This window comes from Pundamilia nyererei, unplaced genomic scaffold (genome assembly GCF_000239375.1).
Source record: "Pundamilia nyererei isolate P.nyererei 1_Seehausen unplaced genomic scaffold, PunNye1.0 scaffold00007, whole genome shotgun sequence".
Lineage (NCBI taxonomy): Eukaryota > Metazoa > Chordata > Actinopteri > Cichliformes > Cichlidae > Pundamilia > Pundamilia nyererei.
In genome coordinates, this window is record NW_005187408.1 from 5,629,949 (window position 1) to 5,652,321 (window position 22,373).

Consider the following 22,373-nt stretch of genomic DNA (forward strand, 5'->3'; position numbering starts at 1 on the left):
GCAGAGAAGTCCTTACTGTGCTGTGAGGTCTAGTCAGCTGTGAGTGGAGCCACCGTGACACAGACGGCATGTGGGTACCGCTGTGACTTAAGAAGATGGAGGGGTCGCCCGATGCTGCAGCCAGGATGGATGATGAGTGTATTTGTGTGACTGCAGGGGGACGAGACAATTTTAGAGGCTCTGCGAGAACTTATAGGCAATTTTGTGTCTCTCACTTGGTGCGGCATGTTATTTTTAATCACACTGTGCTCATCTTTGTGAATTAGCAATTACAAAGGGATTGCCCACTTCAATTTGGGTAATGGACTTTTTGTCATTGAAGGAAGTAGCTGTTCAGTGCATCCCTCTTTATAGATTTCTTACCCTTGTGTCAGATCAGGCTTTTACCCCAACATTAGGGTAACGAGCTGCTGGCCACCTGCACTAGACGCGTCTCCTCCTTCCTGCCGCCACAACCACAGAGTGCATCTTCAACCTCATAACTTTTGTTTTCAGAAAACTTTCAGAAACCTTTATCTTATTATCATGCCTTCAAGGATTATTGTATTAATTTATACTGTTGTAAGAGTGGATATACAGTAATGGTTTCCAAACAAAGATGCCTTCAGGCAGCTTTTTTTTTGTATTTGCAGGTACATTAAATTACTGTGAGTGATTATTCAAGTTACCTTTGTGCTATTTTATGTGTCAGATGTAAGTAATTTTTTGCAGGAGTTTGATTCAGTCTTGCCTAAGTTCAGAGATATAAGTGCGATCCCCACGCAGGGAACAGGGAACCCAGCTTCCCTGTTCCCTGTTCCTAGCTCCCAGCTAAAATGTCCAGGCTTAGTGGCTTAAAGTTACATGGTCACTTTATTTGGTAGGCTGATGTTAACACAGGCTGCTAGACATTTGCTAGGTCTAACATCACCTAATTCAAGCATTTCATCTCTGTTTTTGGAGCGTTTTCAGTGCAATTACCCAGCAAACGATACGTCTTCTTGTAGTTAATTGTTAACAGAGTACATTCAAGAAGTCTGCACTGATTTTTGTGTGAGTGAAATTCCATCCATCCATTTTTTTTCATCTAAATCAGGAGGGCGGACTGGAGCCTGTCTCAACTATCATTGGCAGTTACTTGCAGGGTACACCCTGGACAGGTCCAATCCATCACAGAGCTATCACATTAAGTGTGCCCTAAGCATCCTTCGAAGGACGTGGCCTATCACGAGGAGCCGAAGTGAGCGGTTAAATGGGATGGTCTAGCCTACGATGCGCCGCTTCTGTTGCCTAGCAGCTACAGACCTTATCATTGCTCAACATAGATATAGGAGAAAACCTTCATTTTGCCTCATTTGTTTTTACTTTTACTAGAGGAAATTAAGATGTCTGAGATCTGTCTGAGGCTGAGAGACTATAGTCACATAAAAACAAGACTGTTAGCCAAATGTAAAACGTTAGCTTGTAAACAACAGCTAGCTAATGTCATTTATGCGACTGGTGTCATTACAATATAATTTGAATAATATAAAGGGGCCTACATTGACAATGTTATATATATTTTTAATCAAAAATGACAAGTGGTGCAGTTTAACTCAGATGACTCATACTGAGCTTCAGTAAAAGTTTAAGATACATTTCCATTTCATATCACTGAATATCATCACTGCTCTATCTCAGCGATAAAAAATATTGTTAATATAGCGCAACCTACATTTGTCTGAAAGCTTTACTTATTTATATCTTCTGTCTTTCCCCAGGCTGTCGGACTACTTTACTACACCCCCTTACTTCGATCACTACTCGATTAATGTGTTACAATAAGGCACTTACCTATACAGGCTATAATAGCTTTGCACACTGGACTGAATATAAGCATTTTGCACATCATGATCCACCTACATATTGCATTTGCTCCCTTCTTGCTCATAACATTTACATATTTTTCAAATTCTGATTTGTATCCTAATAATATCTGTAGGCAGTTGGTATATATTCCTATTGTGTGCACTTATACTAATATTTATATGGCTATGTATGTATTGCATATACTATTCTATATTTTATTTCTGTGTCACTATTTTATTACACTGTGACACCGAAACAAATTCCTCCTGGTTTACATTTAAGCGCAGTATCCCGTAATTTTAGCAAAAGTTAGAAAAAGAACTAACAAGATGTGACCATTTTATGTTTCTCATAAAGTGAAGGACAAATTGATGCTCTTAATATTTCTTTACTGAGTTATAAAAGAATTTCATAACTACCATGACAGGGACAGCAAACCATTCACACCAACAGACAGTTAATAGACAAGTAAGCACATGTTATTTCTATATTTAAAAGCTAAATGCTAATTACCTTAAAAATCAAACTCACAAACTTACCCAACATGCATAGCGGTTCCAGCCCAGGACCTTATTGCTGTAAATCAACAGTGCTAGCTACACAAAGTGAAAGTCTAGCAATATTTTATTTAAAAGTTAGCAAATGTTAGCAGCTATTGTCTGAATGCTACAGCAATACAGATGGATGGGTTCTGATAACCAAGCTAGCTTTTCTTAGCTTATAACTCAACACTTCACTGCTCCTGTCCAAACATCCAAACAAAAGATGAAAGTGCTTAAACCAGGCGTCAGAACCTCTAATCTACAAACCAATGGATGTCTTCGCCGTGACTTTCTCTGTGTCGTACTGTATACAAGCATCCATCCATCCATGCTTCCTTGCAGTTAGTTTCACAGCCCCCTCTTGATATACATTTGATGGTAGTGAAATGCAAAGTAGTGACGCACTCGAAGAAGAAAACACTAAGCACGAAAACAATACGCACGACAAATATTTAGTGAGTCAGCTTGGTAAATATTTCATGTTTCTGGAAGAAACATATAAAATTGTATGTCATGTTTATTTCGGATTGTAATATTCTCAGTCTCTCCATAATCAATGTTTTGACTCTTTGAATAATGCAATCATCTATGGTTCTAACACATGCAACACAATACTTCAGAAAATCTGCAGGAAAACACCAACCCACACTTGCAGGGTTTATTCCGCAGTGTGTGTTGCCACTAGCCCCGCTGTGGAGAATCGGCGTGTTTGTCTACAAAAGCATGCATTGTGTTCACAATTAACCAGCCTGACAGACTTGTCAGCAGTCTTCAGGGACGTGACAGGCGGCGTGGAGTTGTGAATGGGAGAGGGGGCGGGTACAGGGAAGCAGACGCAGCTCTCCTGCCGGAGGAGCGCACACAGAAAAGCGCAATCCCATGGAGCGTAGGCGGTTTACCTCACACACCTAAACACGCGTAAACATACGCACTCACTTCTCCTCAAACACTTAAACCAGTCTCCAAAGGAGGTTTGTTTTTTTTTTTACCCAAAGAGAATAACAAAAATCTAAGGACAGGATGGATTCTGCACAGCTGCTCCTTCTGGTGTTGTGCGGATACCTGCCAAAAGTAAGTCTCTGTCTCTCTTCATACTGAAACCATTAATTTATACTTTTACTACAGGCATATTAGATTAAATCCGCTGTTGGACTCTTAAAAAACATTTTCGAGTGTGTTTAATGTAATAAAACAAAAACCCTTTTACTTCTATTTTACTTTTCCTGCTCTATGATATTTCCTGTTCATCTCCTCGTAAGACATCTGGCTTTAGAAAGATAAACTAGGCTGCTTTCACCCAGCAATATATGTGTGGTTGGGTAATTTCAGTAGCTGGCAACGTGAACAGTTGGCTTTAAAAAAAAAAAAAAAAAGTGAGTGTAGTAAAATAAAAAGTCCTCTAAATTCTTAAAGATCGCACATGATAGTGGTTCAGATCAGAAACCTTAGTGTGTGAAATCCACCAGCCTGGCTGCTTTTTACTTTGTTCCTCCGCCTGTTTGATTTATTGTATACAAGTGGACACCTCATACAGGGCTCCCCACTATTTTCATCCATTCTCCCAGGTGGATGAGTGGAGTAATTTACCTAGGCTCTATTTTTACTACTCTAGTAAATAGTTGTAGTCTCTCTAGGTTTATATAATTACATAGAAAGCCTTTGAGCATTGCCACCTGGCAATAAGTCACCTTTTAGTGGCACTCAGTGTTTCTGCAGGGAGTTTTTCTAAGCCTGCACTGTGAGTGATGGATGCATAGGCTTTCCCGCATCTCCTTAAAATTACACTCACTGTAGACGTAAGCAGGAGTGAGGCATGAGTCTCTGCTGGTCTGCTCGGTTGTACCTTTCGGTCCTTTTGTGAGCAACAAACCGAAGCGGCGTCAGGTTTTGCCTCATTTTTCAGAAATGTTATGTCAATTTCACTTCAGTTTTATTTTTTTACTACACAATAGCACCGGTTCACAACAGTCAATATTTGAGAATATTTGGAATGTGAAGAGGGCTCTCACTGCATTTCAGTAACTGAGGGCAGAGGTTTGCTCGTTATTCATCTAATCTCTGTCAGGAACCTGTAGTTTCAGCGAACTGAAGAGGCTTTTTGTTACAATTTTCAGACATGTGGGAGAGAAAAGAAATAGACAAATATCTACTAATAGTTATAATTTTGTGCTGATCTGAGTCATCTGTCCCTGAAGCACAGCTTCCTCAATGCTTTCCACAGAAGCTCTTATCAGGCAGACTACACTGTGAACATCTACTGTATTTGCCTGTGTGAGAATTTCTCCCCGCTCACCTCTCATGACTCTTTGATATCAGGCTCAGCCTGATGTTTTAGCTTAGCCAGATGTGTGATTAGTTGACATACTTTATTGGCTCATATGCCGTATATTTGTCTCTTTTTTCCCCCTAAGTCCTTAGATGGCTGCTTTATAATAACACACCGTGACATGTTTCATCAATATGAATATGTCCAATAAGGAGTTGTGGTGCTGAGTGAAGTGAAGAAAGTGGTTAAAAAGGGTATGTTAGTGGCTGGATGTTGCTGTTATTGATTTAACCGAATGCAGATGGGAGAAGGAGAAGAGCAGGGACAGGGATGAGAGGTGGTGGTGGGGGGTGAGGATGGGGGCAATAATGATTTCTCTTCCTCGTCTCTCTCTGAATATGAAACCAGTCGAGAAAAACCTTAAGGAACTTTTCTTCCAAATAATCACAGAAACCCATTTACGCTGTGGGGTGGTGTGGGAGGTGCAGCACAAACGTATTTTATTTCTTCAAACAGTTTCCGTTCCGATGCGTGAAAATGACTTTTCTGTTTTGGTTCAAGTGTGGAAAAAAAAGCAAATATATTCTCTGCCTTAATATCCTTATGTGTCTGTACCAGTGGCTGAATGTAACTAAGTACATTTACTCAGGTGCTGTTTTGAATTTTATGATAATTTAAATCTCTACTCCATCTCAGAGACAAATATTAATATTATGTATTTGTCCATAAGCTTTAGTGGCATATTAAAACTATCATATTCCTCCTCTCACGTCGAGGCAAACCGCATATCTCCAAATTTGGAGATTTTAAAATAAAATCAGGCTGAAGGATATAGTGTTCCTTTGTTGGCTGACAATTCTTTTTAAATATTAGCAGGTTATAAATGTAAAATAAAGCTAGAAAATGCAGAAAACAGGACTTTGAGATGCATAGTTCTCACAGGGCTCTGATCCTACAAACACATGGTGCAGATTAAACCGTCCGACAGTTTATGAAGTTCAAAATAGCTCAACCTTAAATTTCTGCAGCAGTAAAACTCAGCAAACGCATTAATGAATCAGTTATATTACCCCTAAAACATCATGGAAGATAGTAAAACACTTTTACTCGTGGAGTATTTCAACAGTAGTATCATATTGCTTCTTAAAGTAAGCAAGTGAAGGCACTGAATACTTCTTCCACCACGGGCTCTTAAAGTTTAGAGATGTTTCCACTCTCTCTGCAGTCACACAGTAAGTCAGCATTTCCAAACTTTGACTGCATAAAAATAGAAATGAAAATATCTGTAGCATTATAGGATTACTTTCAAAGGATAAGCATAAAGAATGCTTCAGAAATAACGGTGTGCAAACAAAAACAGTTGTCTAAGGAAGCAGAAGGCCACAAGAATGCAGTTCAAAGCAGGCCTATATTTCTAAACGTGCATGTAATATGATCTTTTTTAAATACTAGCACGTGCAGATATTACGGTATTGTTTGTTCTCTTCATGCTGTTGGCAAACTGTAATACTTAATCACATTGAAAAAACAGGGGTTGTAAATCTTATTTATATAAATAAGTAAAAGATAAATATGAGGCCTATTGTATAAAAATTAATCCCTGCAACACTCAAAGCCTGCTCTATTATATAAATCTGGCTGTAGTCTACTATTGTGTTGTCCATTATGTAGCCTCTTATGGCAACACAGTGGCATCATAATATGTCATGTCATAGTTTTGTGCATATAAATTAGATGTTGCTGTGCTGAATGTAAAATAAAACAATGATTTTTCGGGATGTTATAGGTGCACGGACATTAAAAGTTATTCATTTGAGCCCATTGGTAGGTGGTTGCTAGGCAACAGGATTACATCATATATGTAATATTGATAAGAACCTTCTGTGGCCGGAGAGGTACCTGTGTGTCAAGTTTGGTTGTTCAGCTCCTGATTGTGTTGGAGGAGTTTGTGGACCAACAAACAAACAAACAGACAAACAGACGTTTGGCCCATTAGGATGTACATGGAGAAAACTGCGCTGTGAAAGACTGATGTGAAATATTCCAAAATTTTAGCTTTATTTATCAAAGATTGTATTTCACAAATACCGCACAATTGATGAAAGCTCACTCTGAACTGATCATAGAGCAACAAGTTGTGTTAAAGCAGAGCTGCTTTTGGTTATTGGTTACAGATATGTGGCAGCAGCTACTCCGTCAGCTAATTTTGGCACTTGTACTGGCAACTGGAAACGGCACTGCATAATTGGAACCACATAAATCCACAGCCTGATGTTTGACCATTCAGAAACAACATGATAATCACTCAAGCTCTTTGAAGACCATGCATAAGCACATTGTTCTCAGTAACTGAGAGAAATTCAAAATACTGCTCAAGTCGTGTCAGACGTGTCCTGTGCTTTTGTTTGTTTGGCTTGCACGGTGTTCAAGCCTTCGTTTTTTGTCAGATTTTTAACAACAGGCGACCATTATGTAGATGCTGCTCGTTTTTGTTTTGTTCAGTGAAGTGTAGAATTGGGAAAAACATATTAGTCCACAATGTCAGACACGAGTTTCACTTTTCATTCTTCTGTCAGCTCTTCCTCCTTTTTAGAATTTCTTTGTTATCTCAAACAATGCCAGACTGGGAGCCACTTTGAATAAAAACAATCACTAAATACTTCCTTGCACTGCTCACGATGAGGTCTACGCAACCAAAACTTTAAATCCTGCAGGTATTTATGCAACGTTTTCCACCCTGAGACAACGTGCATACGTGTTCTGTGTGTATATGTGCTTGTAGCTAAGTCTTTGATGAGGTCCACTTATCATCTGTACAATTTTGCGTAGTTTGGCGCTGACATTTTGATTCATTCCTCAATACAGTCATCTCCATAGGTGGCTGTCTAAGTGCTTGGTATTAGTAGGTTTCCAGTATCTCAAGCGGCAAGCACTTAGTTTTTGTCTCCTCCTTTTTGAGCCCAGTTATAGATCACTGTCGCATCTCCTCCCCTCCTGTATCACTCCAGCTGTATGAATCCCTTGCTGTGAACTCTGATGACTGTTTTATCATTGGTCTACCTCTTTGTGTGCTCTGGCTCTATTCACAATATACAGGATTATGTGAACTAATAAACTACCTCCATGCAATAGAGAAAGCTTGATCCCAGCAGCCTACAGTAGAAAGCCATGCTCACATTCCACTGCTATGTCTGTTTTCTCCCCTGATGAGGGACTTTGTTTCAGTTTTTCTTCTGTTTATGCAGCATTAATGGCTTTTGGGAAACGTCACATTCAAAATGAGTTACATTTTGCAAAAGCTGCAAGACACGAAGCAACTTTAATTATCATTGACATTTTTAAAATTGTTGGCTGTTACCCAGATCTTTTTATTATTATTATTATTATTATTGTTTTTAGAAAACGCAATTTATTCAAATAAACATAAAAAAAAAGAATTTAAATGCAGATTTGTCATTGTAAAGATAATGAGAGTGTTAATGAGATTCAGGATGGCCCTGTTATACTGTGGGGAGTCAGCATGCATAATCACTAGAGTTGAAAACACAAACAGATAAAGTTTAATTATTTAAACTTATTGAGTCTCTTGCTTTAAGTCCTTTGGTTAAACCCTGCCAGTAGGGGGCAGCAGAACAAACGTGAAATACAAAATATAAGTACATTAATCTCTATAAGTAAATATTTGCATGTTAATAGAGTCTGTATGAAAGGAAGACAATTTATTGTCCTGTTTTTTACATTTTATTTCGTAGTCTGATTTCTATTGACCAATCACAGTTGACAGACATCGACCCGAAGTCCTGAAACAGTGGCCATACAAAAGACACCAGACGCCAAGTAATCAGAAAACACCTGACAGTCGATTACAAGTCAAAGAAATTTAGATTTTCACACATAGTTAATTACTTGGAGGGATTTTTCTAAGACATTAGGACATAAAACTGCTTTTTGCTCTCTATTTTTGGTCCCCACGATGAAGTACCTGATAGGACAGCTGGGACTCCGGAGGTAGAGCTGGTCACTTTCTATACAGAAGGTTGGTGGCTTGATCTTCAGGTCCTCCAAAATTTCAAAGTGCCCTTGGGCAAGACACTGAATTTCACTTGACTCTTGATGGATCCATTAGACAGTGTGAGATCCATGTGACTGAAGTGCTTAAAGGCATAGAATACAGTGCTGTATGAATGGGTGAATGAATCTTTTGGTAAAAACATCTTCTGCAGACTCAGAGTAGAAAGGCACTCTATAAGTACCAGACAATTTACTATTTGTTTGGCTGCTAAATTCTGCAGTAGGTTAGCTGCTTAACACACTAAATAACCAATCACAAGGCAGCAACTCAAACCATTTAGGCTTGTAGGGATGCTCAGAATGACCTGCTGAGGTTCAAGCTGAGTATCAGAATGTGCAAGAAAGGTGATTTAAGTCACTTTGGCATGGTTGTTGGTGTCGGTCTGAGTATTGCAGAAACTGCTGATCTACTCGAATTCTCTCACACAACCATCTCTAGGGTTTACAGAGATCTGTACAACTATCAAACATCAAACACCCAGTTCTATGGGTGAAAATGCCAAGTTGAGGAGAATTTGAGCTGATAGGAAGGCAACAGTAACTTAAATTATCACATGTTAAAACTAAGGTATGCAGAAGAGCATATCTGAATGCACAACATGGTAAACCTTGAAGCAGATGGGCTCTGGGAACAGAAGACCACACCAAGGTCTACTCCTGTCAGCTACAAACTCAAAACAGTGGCTCAAATGGTTAGTTCGTGGTGCTAAAATTGCTCAAATCTGCAGCAACTGCATGACACTATCATGTCACTGTGAACCTAATCTCTGATGTTTCTGTCACATAGTTCAGTCAGCCATGAAGTAGCCCAACACAATACAAGTAAGGTATAACTAAAGTGGCCAGTGAGTGAATATTTGACGCTGGGTAATCAGACTGCTATGGGGTTGTCCAACATTTGGCGACTACAGATGCAAATCAGCTTTAATCTGCATCTGCCAAAGTAAATATAATGTTTTGATCAGTACATTTAGTGCATTGGTGAACCCTATTACAGGGATATCATTACTACACCATTTTGCACACATTTAATAACACTATACTGATAGCAAACAAATATTCTCAATGGTGTAATGATTTTTTTAAAAGGAGCTTTTAGTGACTAATGTAACCGTCACTGTACTTGACATTATAATTGCAGTGGAGATGTTAAATCACTCGTGCACATAATAAAACTTTCTGTCACGGACTGAAGGAACTTGTAGTCTGCAATGTAAACTCACTATGAGGATAGCATTTTCCACTCAGAGAGGTTTCTGGACCCAGATCATCTCTAAAGTGCTTCATTTTTACATTGTCTTACAATCAACATCATTCTAATGAAAAACAGGGTTACTGAAAGGTCTGCCCAACATGAGAGTTAGCAGTTTTCTTTCCTCTCAAGCAGTGCTGCTACCATTTCCTGAGGATATGTTGGACTTTCTGCTGTAATCAGTCACAGGCAAAGACTCTCATCCCAAAGCTGTGTGGATTATGAGAGTGTCAGGATGACCTTCAAGAGAGCAAGCGAGGCAATGAGTAACACTCGGGGAAGGCAGTGCAGTGTAGACAGGCAAATTACAGCGAGATTTTACATGGTTCGTACCGTGCACTGAACTTCATCATTAAAATTGTTTATTTTGCTAACTTTTTAAAGGAAAGCCATCTTATTATACTTTACAATGTTTGAATTATCAATATCCAAGAAGGAAGGACTCAGTCTGGAACCATAGCCCTGGCAGAACAAAAAGCAATCTCAAGTAATTTCTTAAATGTCATTCTTCTGATTGCCGACCGTTAAACAGTTTGATCTTGGGGAATGACTGGAAGGGTAACTGGTGTACAAACTACCATGTCAAACAAAATCAAACCCACTGTGGTGATTCCACAGCATATGGGAGCAACCAGAAGTAGCTTCTTCTGACAGCTTTTCTTGTGTTTGATCAATCATTGTTTGCAGGTCAGTCACTGGGGGCATCTTTTAATTATCTTTATGTTAGGTTAGCAAAGCTGTGACAACAAAGGTGGGTTCCTAGATTCACAGACATCCTCATCAGTTATATATATTTTTCATCAAAGTGTCAAAGATGGGGCCGAAGGGAGGCCCCTGGAACAAAATGCAACAATGGGTGGAAGCTACACAGGGGATAAAGAGGTCTCGCTAGTCCTACCACTCTGTTAAAATTTAATATATTTACTGTTGAAAACTGTTGAAAACAGATTATTTCTTATCCGGTTAAATCGCTGTTAGATCTTGTGCATCAGGGCACCTGCTATTAATTACTGCTCTCCTAATGTATGGAGGCAGGAGGTCTGTGCTCGTTACCATCATTGTAACTCAGCGAATGGTCAGCTGGTCAACATCTGGTAGAAACAACCCCCCACCCCCTTACTCATTGCTGGATCCCCCTGTGCCACCCGAATCTAAAAAAAAAAATCCTGTAAGTGCTCCTGTAAGCGTTATTTATGCATGAATAAAAACAGAGTTGTGAAGTAAAGCACTCCAGCCTTCCTGATCTCATTCAAGAATAATTTACTGCTCTTCATAATATTTTAATCTAAGTCTAATATAATGAGTGGGGAGTTGTTTTTGAACTAACTCTGTTGCTGCCAGAAGCATTGAGGCTGCACTAATTTGTTGTTCCCAAAGCTGGATCCCACTTGGATTCTACTATTTGAACTTTAACTAAAAGTAAAAGTAGGTGTCGCGTAAACGTTAAACTTGAATAGATTTTTACTACTAAAAAAGGCTGATGGGGTATTGTTGTTACCCTGTCGGGCAGCTGGACAACTCGATTTCATAGATATACCTGCTAAAAATCTCAGCCGAACTCGAATCTCAGTGACCTCGACCTCAAGGTCAAGGTGAGAGGTCAGGTTTTCTGAACATTTTGTGAATGCAATAACTGTAGGCGTGTCTACTAGGACACAGGGGTAGCACTGGGGGGCTCCCAGTATTTTTAATGTTGATGTTATGGTCCTGAGTGCATGTGATACTGCTTGTTTTTGATACTGCTTACTGAGTAACCTCAGTTTTAAACAGGAATATAACACTGGCAACCAGTTAGGTCAAGTCTCCTATCGCAAAGAAACACGTTGCAGACAAGTTGCACTGATCACAGCAGACACACTCAGACTGATTGTAATGTCATAGAAATCTATGTTTATAAATTAGATGGCAATTGTTTGCAAAGCTTCACTAATGAAGAGTGATTGCAGTCAGTCCAAGTCAGACGATGATTGTTTGGAGACAGGTTGCTTCCCACCAGGTGTCTTGAGCAATCACCTTGACATCGAAAGTGATCATCTAGAGGTTGAGGGTATTGCATGCTTAACCTATGAGCGACCAGTTAATCACCCCATCTCCTTGTAGTTCAATTAGGTCACTGGAAAGCCGTCAATTTTCACTAATCACGCGGGTTAGTGTTCTATTTTTAATCTAGTGTGACTGTGCTTTTGTGCTTCTGTTTTTGTTTTGTGTCTCCCACCTGCCTCTGTGTTCTGCTTGTAGGTCCTCTCATCACTGTTTTATGACAGCTGATAAAGCGGGACATTAATAGCATGTGTAAATGTCACCTCATTTGGTGTTTGACCTGTGGCAGTTAAGACGAATATTGGGCTCATATAAGCGTATGATAATGTAACACTGATATATCAGTGTTCGTGCTGCGAGAGGATCACTTGTTTAACAGATGAACCTCTGACTATCCCATGCCTCATTAAACTACTAACATGAGACGTGTCCTTTTTCATTTGTGATGGTTTGAGGTGTTTCTCTCGCCCGGGGTGCGCATTGCATCGCTGACTGCTGTTTACAGCAGCGTAATATCATTTGGGAACTCAACCCTGCACTAAGTAGGACATTTCTGGATGATTGATGAGGATCATTTGATGTTTGACAGCTCAAAGGTGGCCGGGACTCATGAAGAACCACTTATAGAGAGGATGAGTCGAACAAGCGTAAATGCATCTTTGTGCTTTAGCCCTCCTCACTGTGACCTTTGCTGCTTTGAGCGTTGCCGCTTGGTTAGCAAGGTGCACACTGAAGCTCTTCACTAGGAGTTCATGAATACGCTCTGCTTCACGCCGACTTTTCTCTCCTCATCTCCAGTGACCTTCTCAAGCTCCTCACTGCTCGTCTTACACATTTTCATTGACCCACCGGCTCTCCACTAGCAGCCGTCATCCTGCATTTTTCAGCGTGTGTTGACACAGATGAACAGTCACAGCAGATTACTCAGTGGCTCCCTTCTCCTCTCCCTAATTTATTTGCACAAGAAAATCTATTTCCCTGGAAAAAAGGCTCAGTTTGAGAACATTTCTTTCTACTTAGCGTATTATTAGTCATTAGTTCAGTCTAATAAAATATAGCATGAAAAGCTGGTGACGGTGACGAGAAAATGTTTACTAATATAACTGCAAACTCATATTTTCTGGTGTTCTTGTGTGCGCCTTGCTAAATAGAAGTTCTTTCTGTTGCAGGACAATAGAGGCATTTTTTCACTCCTGAAACTTAAATGTGCTTTCTGTTTCATCCGTAGGTGCTGTCGGTGCAGATGTGCGACGTGGTGAACGAGATCCAGCTGGAGAAAGAGCGCTGTGAAAATAGCACCTCTGGGAACGTCACTTCAGGTCATTATGGAAAACATATGTAGTCTCTCCAGCTCTTTAGGGTGTGCAAAAGGCTACTTAAAGAAAAAGGGAGGCATAGTTAGTAAGGTGAGGTCAGACAGTGTGTGAATTTATATTTCAGAAATACATTTCTTCAGGACATAACAGCCACATTCAGACACGAGAGGGAAAATAACTTTCAAAATAAAACAGGAAGAGATTGAAATAGAAACATGTAACACAATGACAGACAAACAGCAGGAGACACAAACAAGGAGGCACAGCAGTAAGCCACATGCATAACAGTAGTACACTTTTATCCTGTTAAAGTAGCTAAAACTACACCAATGCCTTTTAACTCAGACACCAATTTAGATTCAAAATGTAATGTATGCTTCTCTTTTTGGCCCACTGAGATATCTGCTTGGCCGTCCTTCCTGTGACTTTAGGAACGCAGTGAAATATTGATATTAAACGTTGTTGGCACTATCTCCATTTCCTTTCATTTTAATAAAAAATCACTACACGTGCTGTACATACGGCATGCTGCGTTAAGGTAACAGTGGAAACAGCGTTCTTTATTGCTGTAATGGCCCTTATTTTTCTACTTTCTTATCTACTTCCTCAACCAGAAGATAGTTGAAGTGGCAGTCAGGGGTCACATCCTGAGTAACTGAGTTAACATGAGTGTTTGTGGGGAACCATAAGCTTACAGACTATGGCGGTGCAACATAATACATCAAGGGATCCTTCAGCAGTTCCTTGGTTTTCTTATAATATTTTGGACATTAAAACATTTTGATCGAAAGTAGATTTTAGCTTGTAGCATTAATCAAGTATAAACATTTTATTAAAGGACAATATGGTGATTGCACAAGATGTCATAATGAAGCTGTTTGTTTGCTTTGCATTGCTCACGTCATCATTTCCTGGGGTTAACTCGGGTGTTGTCAAGTAAGTCATGTATTTGAAAGGTGCAGCTGAATAACACTTTCAGACTGCTAGGTTTTCACTTTTGTTTTTCAAAATTATTATTTAGAAATATGTATTTTTTATTAGATTTTATTAGATTAATAAAAATAATAATAACTAATTATAAATAAAATAATAAAAATGAATTAAGAATTTAAAATACTTAAAATAAAAACAATTAAAAATATGTTCAAAATAATAATAGATCAAAGAAAAACAATGGTGTGCTTGGTTTCAACGTAACTTTATTCTTTCATGAGTTATTTACAAGTTTCTGACCACTTATAAAATGTGTTCAATGTGCTGCCCATTGTGTTGGATTGTCAATGCAACCCTCTTCTCTCACTCTTCACACACTGACAGCAACACCGCAGGAGAAATGCCAGCACAGGCATCCAGTATCCGTAGTTTCAGGTGCTGCACATCTCGTATCTTCACATCATAGACAATTGCCTTCAGATGACCCCAAAGATAAAAGTCTAAGGGGGTCACCATTGTTTTTCTTGTGACATTACCAATACGTTTGGTGTGTCACATGGCCCTCTTCCTATTGAAAAAACAAAAGTTGTATCCAAGATGGCCGACTTCTAAATGGCCACCATGGTCACCACCAATCTTGAGGAGTTTGCCCCCTCACATATACTAATGTGCCACAAACAGGACTTTAATATCACCAACCATTCCCATTTTATTGCGGTGTATCCATATAAATGGCCCACCCTGTAGAGTCAGAATTTGATGTAAACAACATGAAAGCATGGGTCCATTTTACCGCGTATCACCATCTCACAAAGCTCGAATCATCTTAAACTCAGTATCATTTCTTATATATGACAATGAGTTCACTGGACTCAAACGGCATCCACAGTCACCAGATCTCAGCAAACCTGCAACAACTGTGGATGAAAATCTCCATCTTTCCCCCCAAAAATTGTGTCATCTATAGAATAATTATTAATAAGGTAGGGGCCTAACTCCATATTAGTGTCTCTGATAAACTTTCCACTGAGACTCTCAGGCAGTCCATTATCTCAGATAAATGTCAAGCTGATTAAATATTGATTGTGACAAATCAATATGTTTAAAAATAAAATTCATCTGTTGCTTGAAGATTGGAGGCATAGAAGATGAAACCACCACGAATGAGTTTTTCTTTAACCCATATTATGACATTTACAAAACTCTAAACCTGTAACTAAGTCCCTAAAGTGAAACTGAGTGATAACACGCAGCTGCTGCTTGCCATTAATTACTTATTCAATTTGGCTTTAGTGTTGGACATGATTTCATTTTGTCATCGTGGTGTTGGTGCTTGCACGTGTGTCTCTTACAATATGAGCGATGACATGTTGATGTTATTATGTTCACCTGGCAGGGTGCCAAGGCATGTGGGACATCATCGCCTGCTGGCCTTCAGCTCGGGTCGGAGAGGTGGTTACAATAACCTGCCCGCCTTATTTCAGCTACTTCAGTGACCATCAGAAAGGTAAATCGATTACATTCAGTGCAAGTGCACAAAAGAAGGAATAACAGATGTTCTCTATGTGCTCTTCCGTAAAATAACAAGCTCAAGAAGAAGAAAACTAACCGTCATTTAAATGTATGTAATTTTCTTTATGAAGGAAATAACTGCTTTGTGGCCAAAAAGCCTAAAGATGCCATAGCAGGACTTCGCTCAGCAGTGCTGTCACGAGCTAACACATTTATTTATTCTTTTATAACTGTGAGTATTTTCATATTTAAAAGGTTATTTGCATACAGTTGAGCCTTTGGGTAGACACTGAAGATAAAATTTTCTCCTTGCATACAAATGGACTTTTAAAATATCAAGGACAGTCACTGGATGCCCAACAGAAAGCCTGCAGCAAACATCTCAGGGGAGATTGGATTGGATATTGATTCATGAGGCCCATAAAGAGCTTCATTTCATCATTTTTGACACGACAAATCCATAAAATATCAAAAGGTTTTGCATGTATCCATTTTATTAAAATGCAAAAAGAACTTAACCGTGTCAGCCTAAAATCAACCAAAGCACATGATTATCAACTTTAATGTTAAAACAGTCCTATTTATGTAATAGTGGAGCGGGGAACACAGACAGGATAGTGGGGAGAGAGAGAGAGAGAGAACGGGAGGACATGCAGGTTGAATCAAAGCCAGGCCTCTAGACATGCAGCATACTGTCGTCTGCTCACCCACTGAGCTAAACTGATGCCCACTAGCACAGATTTTAAAAGTTGACTACTGTTAGTGAAGCTTACCGATTAGCTGTAGAAGTTTGGTGCTTGGAAGTGTTCAGCTGACTCAAGCCTCTGATAAGCGGAATAAAACCATAAATATCAAACATCTCAGGGGCAAGCCGATGCAAGCAATTACAAGGGTTTTAAAATGAATCCTAAGCTGTAAAGGTAGCCAGTTTAACGATACCAAGGTAAGTTTAATAGGTTCATCTTTTCATTTACGAGTAGCAGCATTTTGGACTAACTGCAATCGTCATAAACGTGCCTGGCACGCTCTGGCATATAAAGAACTGCAGTAATCGAGTGTGGCTGTGGTAAAATCACGGATCACATTCTGAAAGTTATTAAAAAAATAAAAGGTCTCATTTTAGCTTTCACTGAGAAAAGCTTAAAAAAATCTAATCTGCAAATCTCATTTCAGACTCTGTTCAAATTTGTCTTTTTCTACCACATTTTCCCTGATTCCTGATCACGTGCTGTGAGGGTTTTCTGAAGGAATCGATTTTGCAACTTATTAAGCTGTGCTTAACACCTCAAAGGAAGTCGTGGAGTCAAGTTTTACTGTACAGAATTTACCTGCATTCAGTTGGTTATGCAGATGTATAAATGCATAAATTCTTTTACATTTGATTGTAATTTACCACCAAGTCTATTTTATGCTGCTGGAACTGCAGGTAAAAGAGTAAAGATGAGAAGACTAAATTAAAGAATAATTAAATTTAACTTGGATGTGACCACAAATTACATTGCTTTCAACATCTCTCTCTCTCACTAGGATATGCGCTCATGTATAAATATAAATATGTTGTCAGAACTATAAGGTTGCAGCTGTCAAAGAGTGACGGTTAAGAAATAAATGTCAAGCACACGAGGGTTAAAATAAATATATTACATCTCTAAATATATTACCTCTCTTGACTCATTTGCAGGATCTGTGTTGCCTTTTGCGATTATATTTTCACATCCCATTCTTTATCTGTCCCTATCACCGGTTTTTCTGATAGTGTCTTTGACAAAAATAGGCAGCCTTCAATTGGTCCATTTTGTGCAGAAGGAGAGCCAAATGACACCTTTTATGTGAGCGTGCACACAGCCTGAAGCAGAGAGAGCTGATAAGCACTGTCATAATACCCGTCATGTCTGATTGAGGTTTTAAGCTGATGTGTTGTCAACCTAATGCACAGAAAGCCTATAGCTATGCTGAGCTTGCTGCACAGTGAACTGCACTGTTAAATAACTGCGTCATCGTGCTGTGTGGAAGGACATTGTTCTGATTGAAGTGTCTCCACATAATACTAGTGTTCTGTGTTGAACCTGCAATGTGTATGTATGGTGCATATAGAATTTGAAAAAGCGCTTGATGTTAACGTTAAAACTTCACTGAGGTTACTGTAGATGTAATGAATGGACAAAGCCGAGGACTAGATGTAAAGTCTGGACAGACTCGATCACAGTCTGGAAGAAAACTGCTCAGACCCCTGCTTAACCTTTATTCTGGACGACGTACAGACACAAAGTGTTATGTGACAGCTGTGTGCAGACTCCGGAGACAGAAAGTAACTCAAAACAGCTTTAATGCTGAACTCAAAAGGGTAACAAAAACTAAGAATACAAAATACACCTACACAGACTAAACACACAGCAAGATAAAGGCAGATCGCAACAATGACAAACTGAAACACAGGGCTTAAATACACAGAGGGCGCAATCAGGGAATGGACAACAGGAGGGAAACACAGCTGGGGCAAATCAGGACTAACGAGACAAAGAAGCTTAATCTGAACACACTGAGATAAGACAGAGACCTTCAAAGTAAAACAGGAAACACATAACACAGACTGAACAAAAGACACACACTCACATGCAGGCACTACAACAGAGGGAACAGAGACGTGGGACCAGAGCAGACACAGACACTGACTGGACACGGGGATATAGCGGACAGGGGAGACAGCAACTAAGGATTTCACAGAGACAAACCATAAGACATGACTCTAACAAAAACCCAAAGACTAGAAATGATAAATAATATAATAAACTCAAAAACCCAGGCATCCTAACACAAAGGAGAGGAAGGGGCTGCTGCTGTTTCAATGAACTAAGACAAGAAAAATAAGCAATAAAACTTTTTTTAATATCATCTACAAAGCCCAAAAAGGTTATATATAAATCACACTTTTGCAATTGAGCCAAGTTTCTTTCCACCCCAGCTCCCTTCTTACAGTAAATTAACACTTTTTACATCACCAAGAATGTTTGATCTTGTCAATGACTCTACATAAGAAAAAAAGCTGAACGGTCATTTATCTTTTTGCAATTACATATTGCCTGTCTTGGATTTTTTTTTTTTTTTTTAGCTTTACCTTCTTTTTAAACTCGTGTCCTTCAGTTTTACTCTTAATGCCTTTACAGCCGAAGCTTCACATCTGTGACTAAACAAAGAAATCTCATTTCTTACTCTCTTTCTTCTTTCAGTTGAGGAAAAGAGAAAGAAGATAGATATTGTCACAGATGGTCTGCTTGAATGGACAGACTATAGTGAATCACTTCAGCGTCTGTGCTGCATTGATGTCTTTGTTTTCGAAAGAGAAACGGATGTTTTGTTTTGTGCGTTTTAGGGGTTAAAGTAGGATTTGACAGACCGGAGAAAAGAATTACGTCAAGGCCGGGTAAGGCTGTGATCAGCTGACCTGTGCTGCTCCTCACTATTCACTACTATTTTACTATTTACTGCTCTTTGTGGATTTAACTAAATTCAAAAAGATACACTCTGAAAAAAATAAATGAAATTTTCACTCTCAATATACAAAAAGCAATAATTCAGAGTAAAATGAAACAGAAATGTATAAAAGCAAAGGTTTATTTATTTGAATACCTAATCTGTAAGGAAAATGTGCTCGGTATAAACTGAACGTGTACAAATCAACATTTTACACTGTAGTTGTGTAACAAAATTAGGTGGAAAATTTACATGTAACTAAACTAAATAAAGTCATCAGTTTGAGCAGAAATCTTTTCTTTTCACTCCTTATACATTGTTGTTTTATGAGCTGTATTCTAACTCATAGACCATATAAAGCTAGTATAAAACATAAACAATGGCATAAACACCTTAAAGCTGCAATGTGTAAAATCTCAATACTAGATATAAGTAGATTGCAGATTGCAGTCGAGCGAGTTTTGTTTTGTAAGCCTCCCAGTTCAAGTGCATAATCCTAGCTAAGTTCACAGCTAAGTTCACATGAACTAAGTTCAAAGCTGTCAGTCAGCGTCTGTTTACTCTGCAAGAGGCTGAAAACTTTGTGAAAGAAGTCATATATGAGTCAGTGAAGCTCTCTTCTGTTCGATAACAGCAAAACTGAAGTGAGTTGTTGAGCTGAACTTTTACTGTCAGTAAGTGCTGCTGTTAGCTGCTTTTAGCCTATGTTAGCTGCTGTTAGCCTATGTTAGCTGCTGTTAGCATATGTTAGCTGCTGTTAGCCTGTGTTAGCTGCTGTTAGTTAACATTAGTGAAACTGTTTTTGAAGTGGATCTAACGTCGTTGTACTGTGGAGGACCCTATTTAAGATGTATAAAAACACGAGTTCTCTTTTCCTCCGCCTTTGAGATGCTACATATTGAGCTGGTCTTTAGCTACATACATAACTAGGTTAGGCAGAACTCAAGATAGCGGGGCAACATGGTGGCAACAAACTGGTACCTTATGCACTTTAATGGCTTGATTAATTCAGTTCAATCCAGTTTTATATATATATATAATACCAAATCACAACAGCAGTTGTCTCAAGGCAATTAATTAGAAGTTCATTTCAATGTGACAGTTTGTTGGAAGACATAATTACACAGTATTAATGTCCGCTACCTTGATGTACCCTAGTAACAATACCCTAGATGCAGCCAGTCTAACATAGTGCATTGCTGTAAACTTTGATGCAGTACTCCAAACTAACCCACCTTTGAATAACACTGATTCAGTTGGTTTCCCAAGATGTTTCACAAAAATGTAATCCAGCAATACATCACGTAGATCCAATATCTGAGTTAAAAACTCTAAAATGATTAAGGATATTACTTGCAAATATCCTTAAATTTCCAGTTCATAACTTGCAGGGAAGTCCTTACCTTTGAAAATAATCTCTCGTCTTCCTCTGTTTTCCTGTCTTTCTTACATCTTTCTCCATCTATCAATGCCACACATCAACGTTTTTCTTTCTTCTCCCTGTGAAAAATAGCAGCTGTAATTTAGCTCATTTTGTAACAAGTAGCACACAAACAATTTGTGTGTTTGCTGGTATTTGTTGTGCTGTTTGAAAAGTTGCATTTGACATTTTCTGCCACTTAAAAAAAACGTTATTCCGTTTATGCACGCTCCAATTCAGTACCACTAGCTGTCCGCTAAAGTACCACCAGAATTTATTTACATCTGAACAAATAAACACAACACAGGAGGAAGAAAATGGTGAAAGCAGCGACAACATTATTTTCTCATCACTGAGCAAACGTCTCCATGCTGTCACTGGATGTAACACCAGGCACATGAAAAATCAACTCGTTTAATAGTAATATGCATTAATCTGCCTACTGGATTTAATCACTCATCAATGGAGGTGCCAGTCCACTTTAACCCCTGGTTATATGAATATAACCAATATAAATATTGTTGACAATGTTTTTATTTGTTTCCCATTTAAAAAAAAGGCATCTTGTATACTTTTTATTTGTATGTACTGCCAGGACTTGTGGGTAAATGTAGAGCAGTGACTTGGTAGTCAACATATGTGCAGTCTTACAAACTATCATCTCTAATTAATGTTTTCAACCAATGCATTTGTTGCCTAAAGTTATCATCAAGGGTCTGGATGTGACCCTGGCTGAGCTTTACAAGCTCAGGTGTTGTACTTATTCACTAAATATTTTCTGGGGTGCCTGTAAGCTAGAAAGAATGGGCATTACAACAGTGTAGGTTGGTAATACGTGTGAAGTTTAAACTAAGAGAATTGCCTGTTAAATTGTATACCTTTATGATATTAGTAAATTGACTCATTTTAATTACCATATGACTTGTGAGGAATGAACAAATAATCTTCGAGTTTCTGGGGGCCTTAGGTGCTGAGGTTGTAGTGGTGTGTCATTACAGTATATCTACTATGCTGTAAACGGTTACTGTAATACACAAAATCTGTGTGTGTGTGTGTGTGTCTGTGAACTCATACATCGTCAGTAGTATATCAGATATAATGATGTTTTCATGTTACCTAGCAAACACCTAGCAATGAATTAAAATGACCCAATTGACCAAAACATCTAATTTACTGTACTGCACGATAGTCTCAAGCCTCATTTCTTTATCATTTGTTTCCAATGGGTCAGACTTTCTTGTAATTTTATAAAGTGGTTTAAAGTGGTTTCAAAGTTTTTCTTTGGCTGATTTTTCACTCATTTTCAGTCCAGTCCAGCTTTCCTAACAGACATGAGATTGTATTTCTGCATCATCAAAGCAATTTCCAAAGAGGTATTAACGAAGGAAAATGAAGGAACTAACACACTGACAAAAGGTGAAGAGGAGGAAAAAGATGAGACTTTTAACAACACAAGAAAGGAAATCAGTTAAATCCCAAAAAAGGAAATATTCAACAAGAAACCAGAACCATGGCACAGTACTCCTTATCCTGCTGATGCTCATATTGGTTCTCTTTTATTACTAAATAATGGTTTTAATATTATTATATGAAAAAATATAAAAGGATGTAGTTTCCCAACCATCAACAGTAATGACTACAGCAGTTATGAAGTCATGAAATTAACTCAGTATTTCATGGGAGTGTAAAATAAACTGTCAGTGAACAGGAAGTAATATTTCAT

At 38.6% G+C, this 22,373-nt stretch overlaps 1 protein-coding gene across 1 annotated transcript in view; it reads left to right on the forward strand.

Moving 5' to 3' along the window:
• Nucleotides 1-3,244: 3,244 nt before the first annotated feature.
• Nucleotides 3,245-22,373, forward strand: part of vipr1b (vasoactive intestinal peptide receptor 1b) — a 47,019-nt gene continuing 27,890 nt past the window's right edge. Inside the window, exons 1-3 of the mRNA XM_005722678.1 lie at nt 3,245-3,440; nt 13,227-13,317; nt 15,644-15,754. Of these exons, the coding sequence (XP_005722735.1) occupies nt 3,390-3,440; nt 13,227-13,317; nt 15,644-15,754 (253 nt within the window). The 5' untranslated portion in view covers nt 3,245-3,389. The remainder of the gene's footprint in view (nt 3,441-13,226; nt 13,318-15,643; nt 15,755-22,373) is intronic.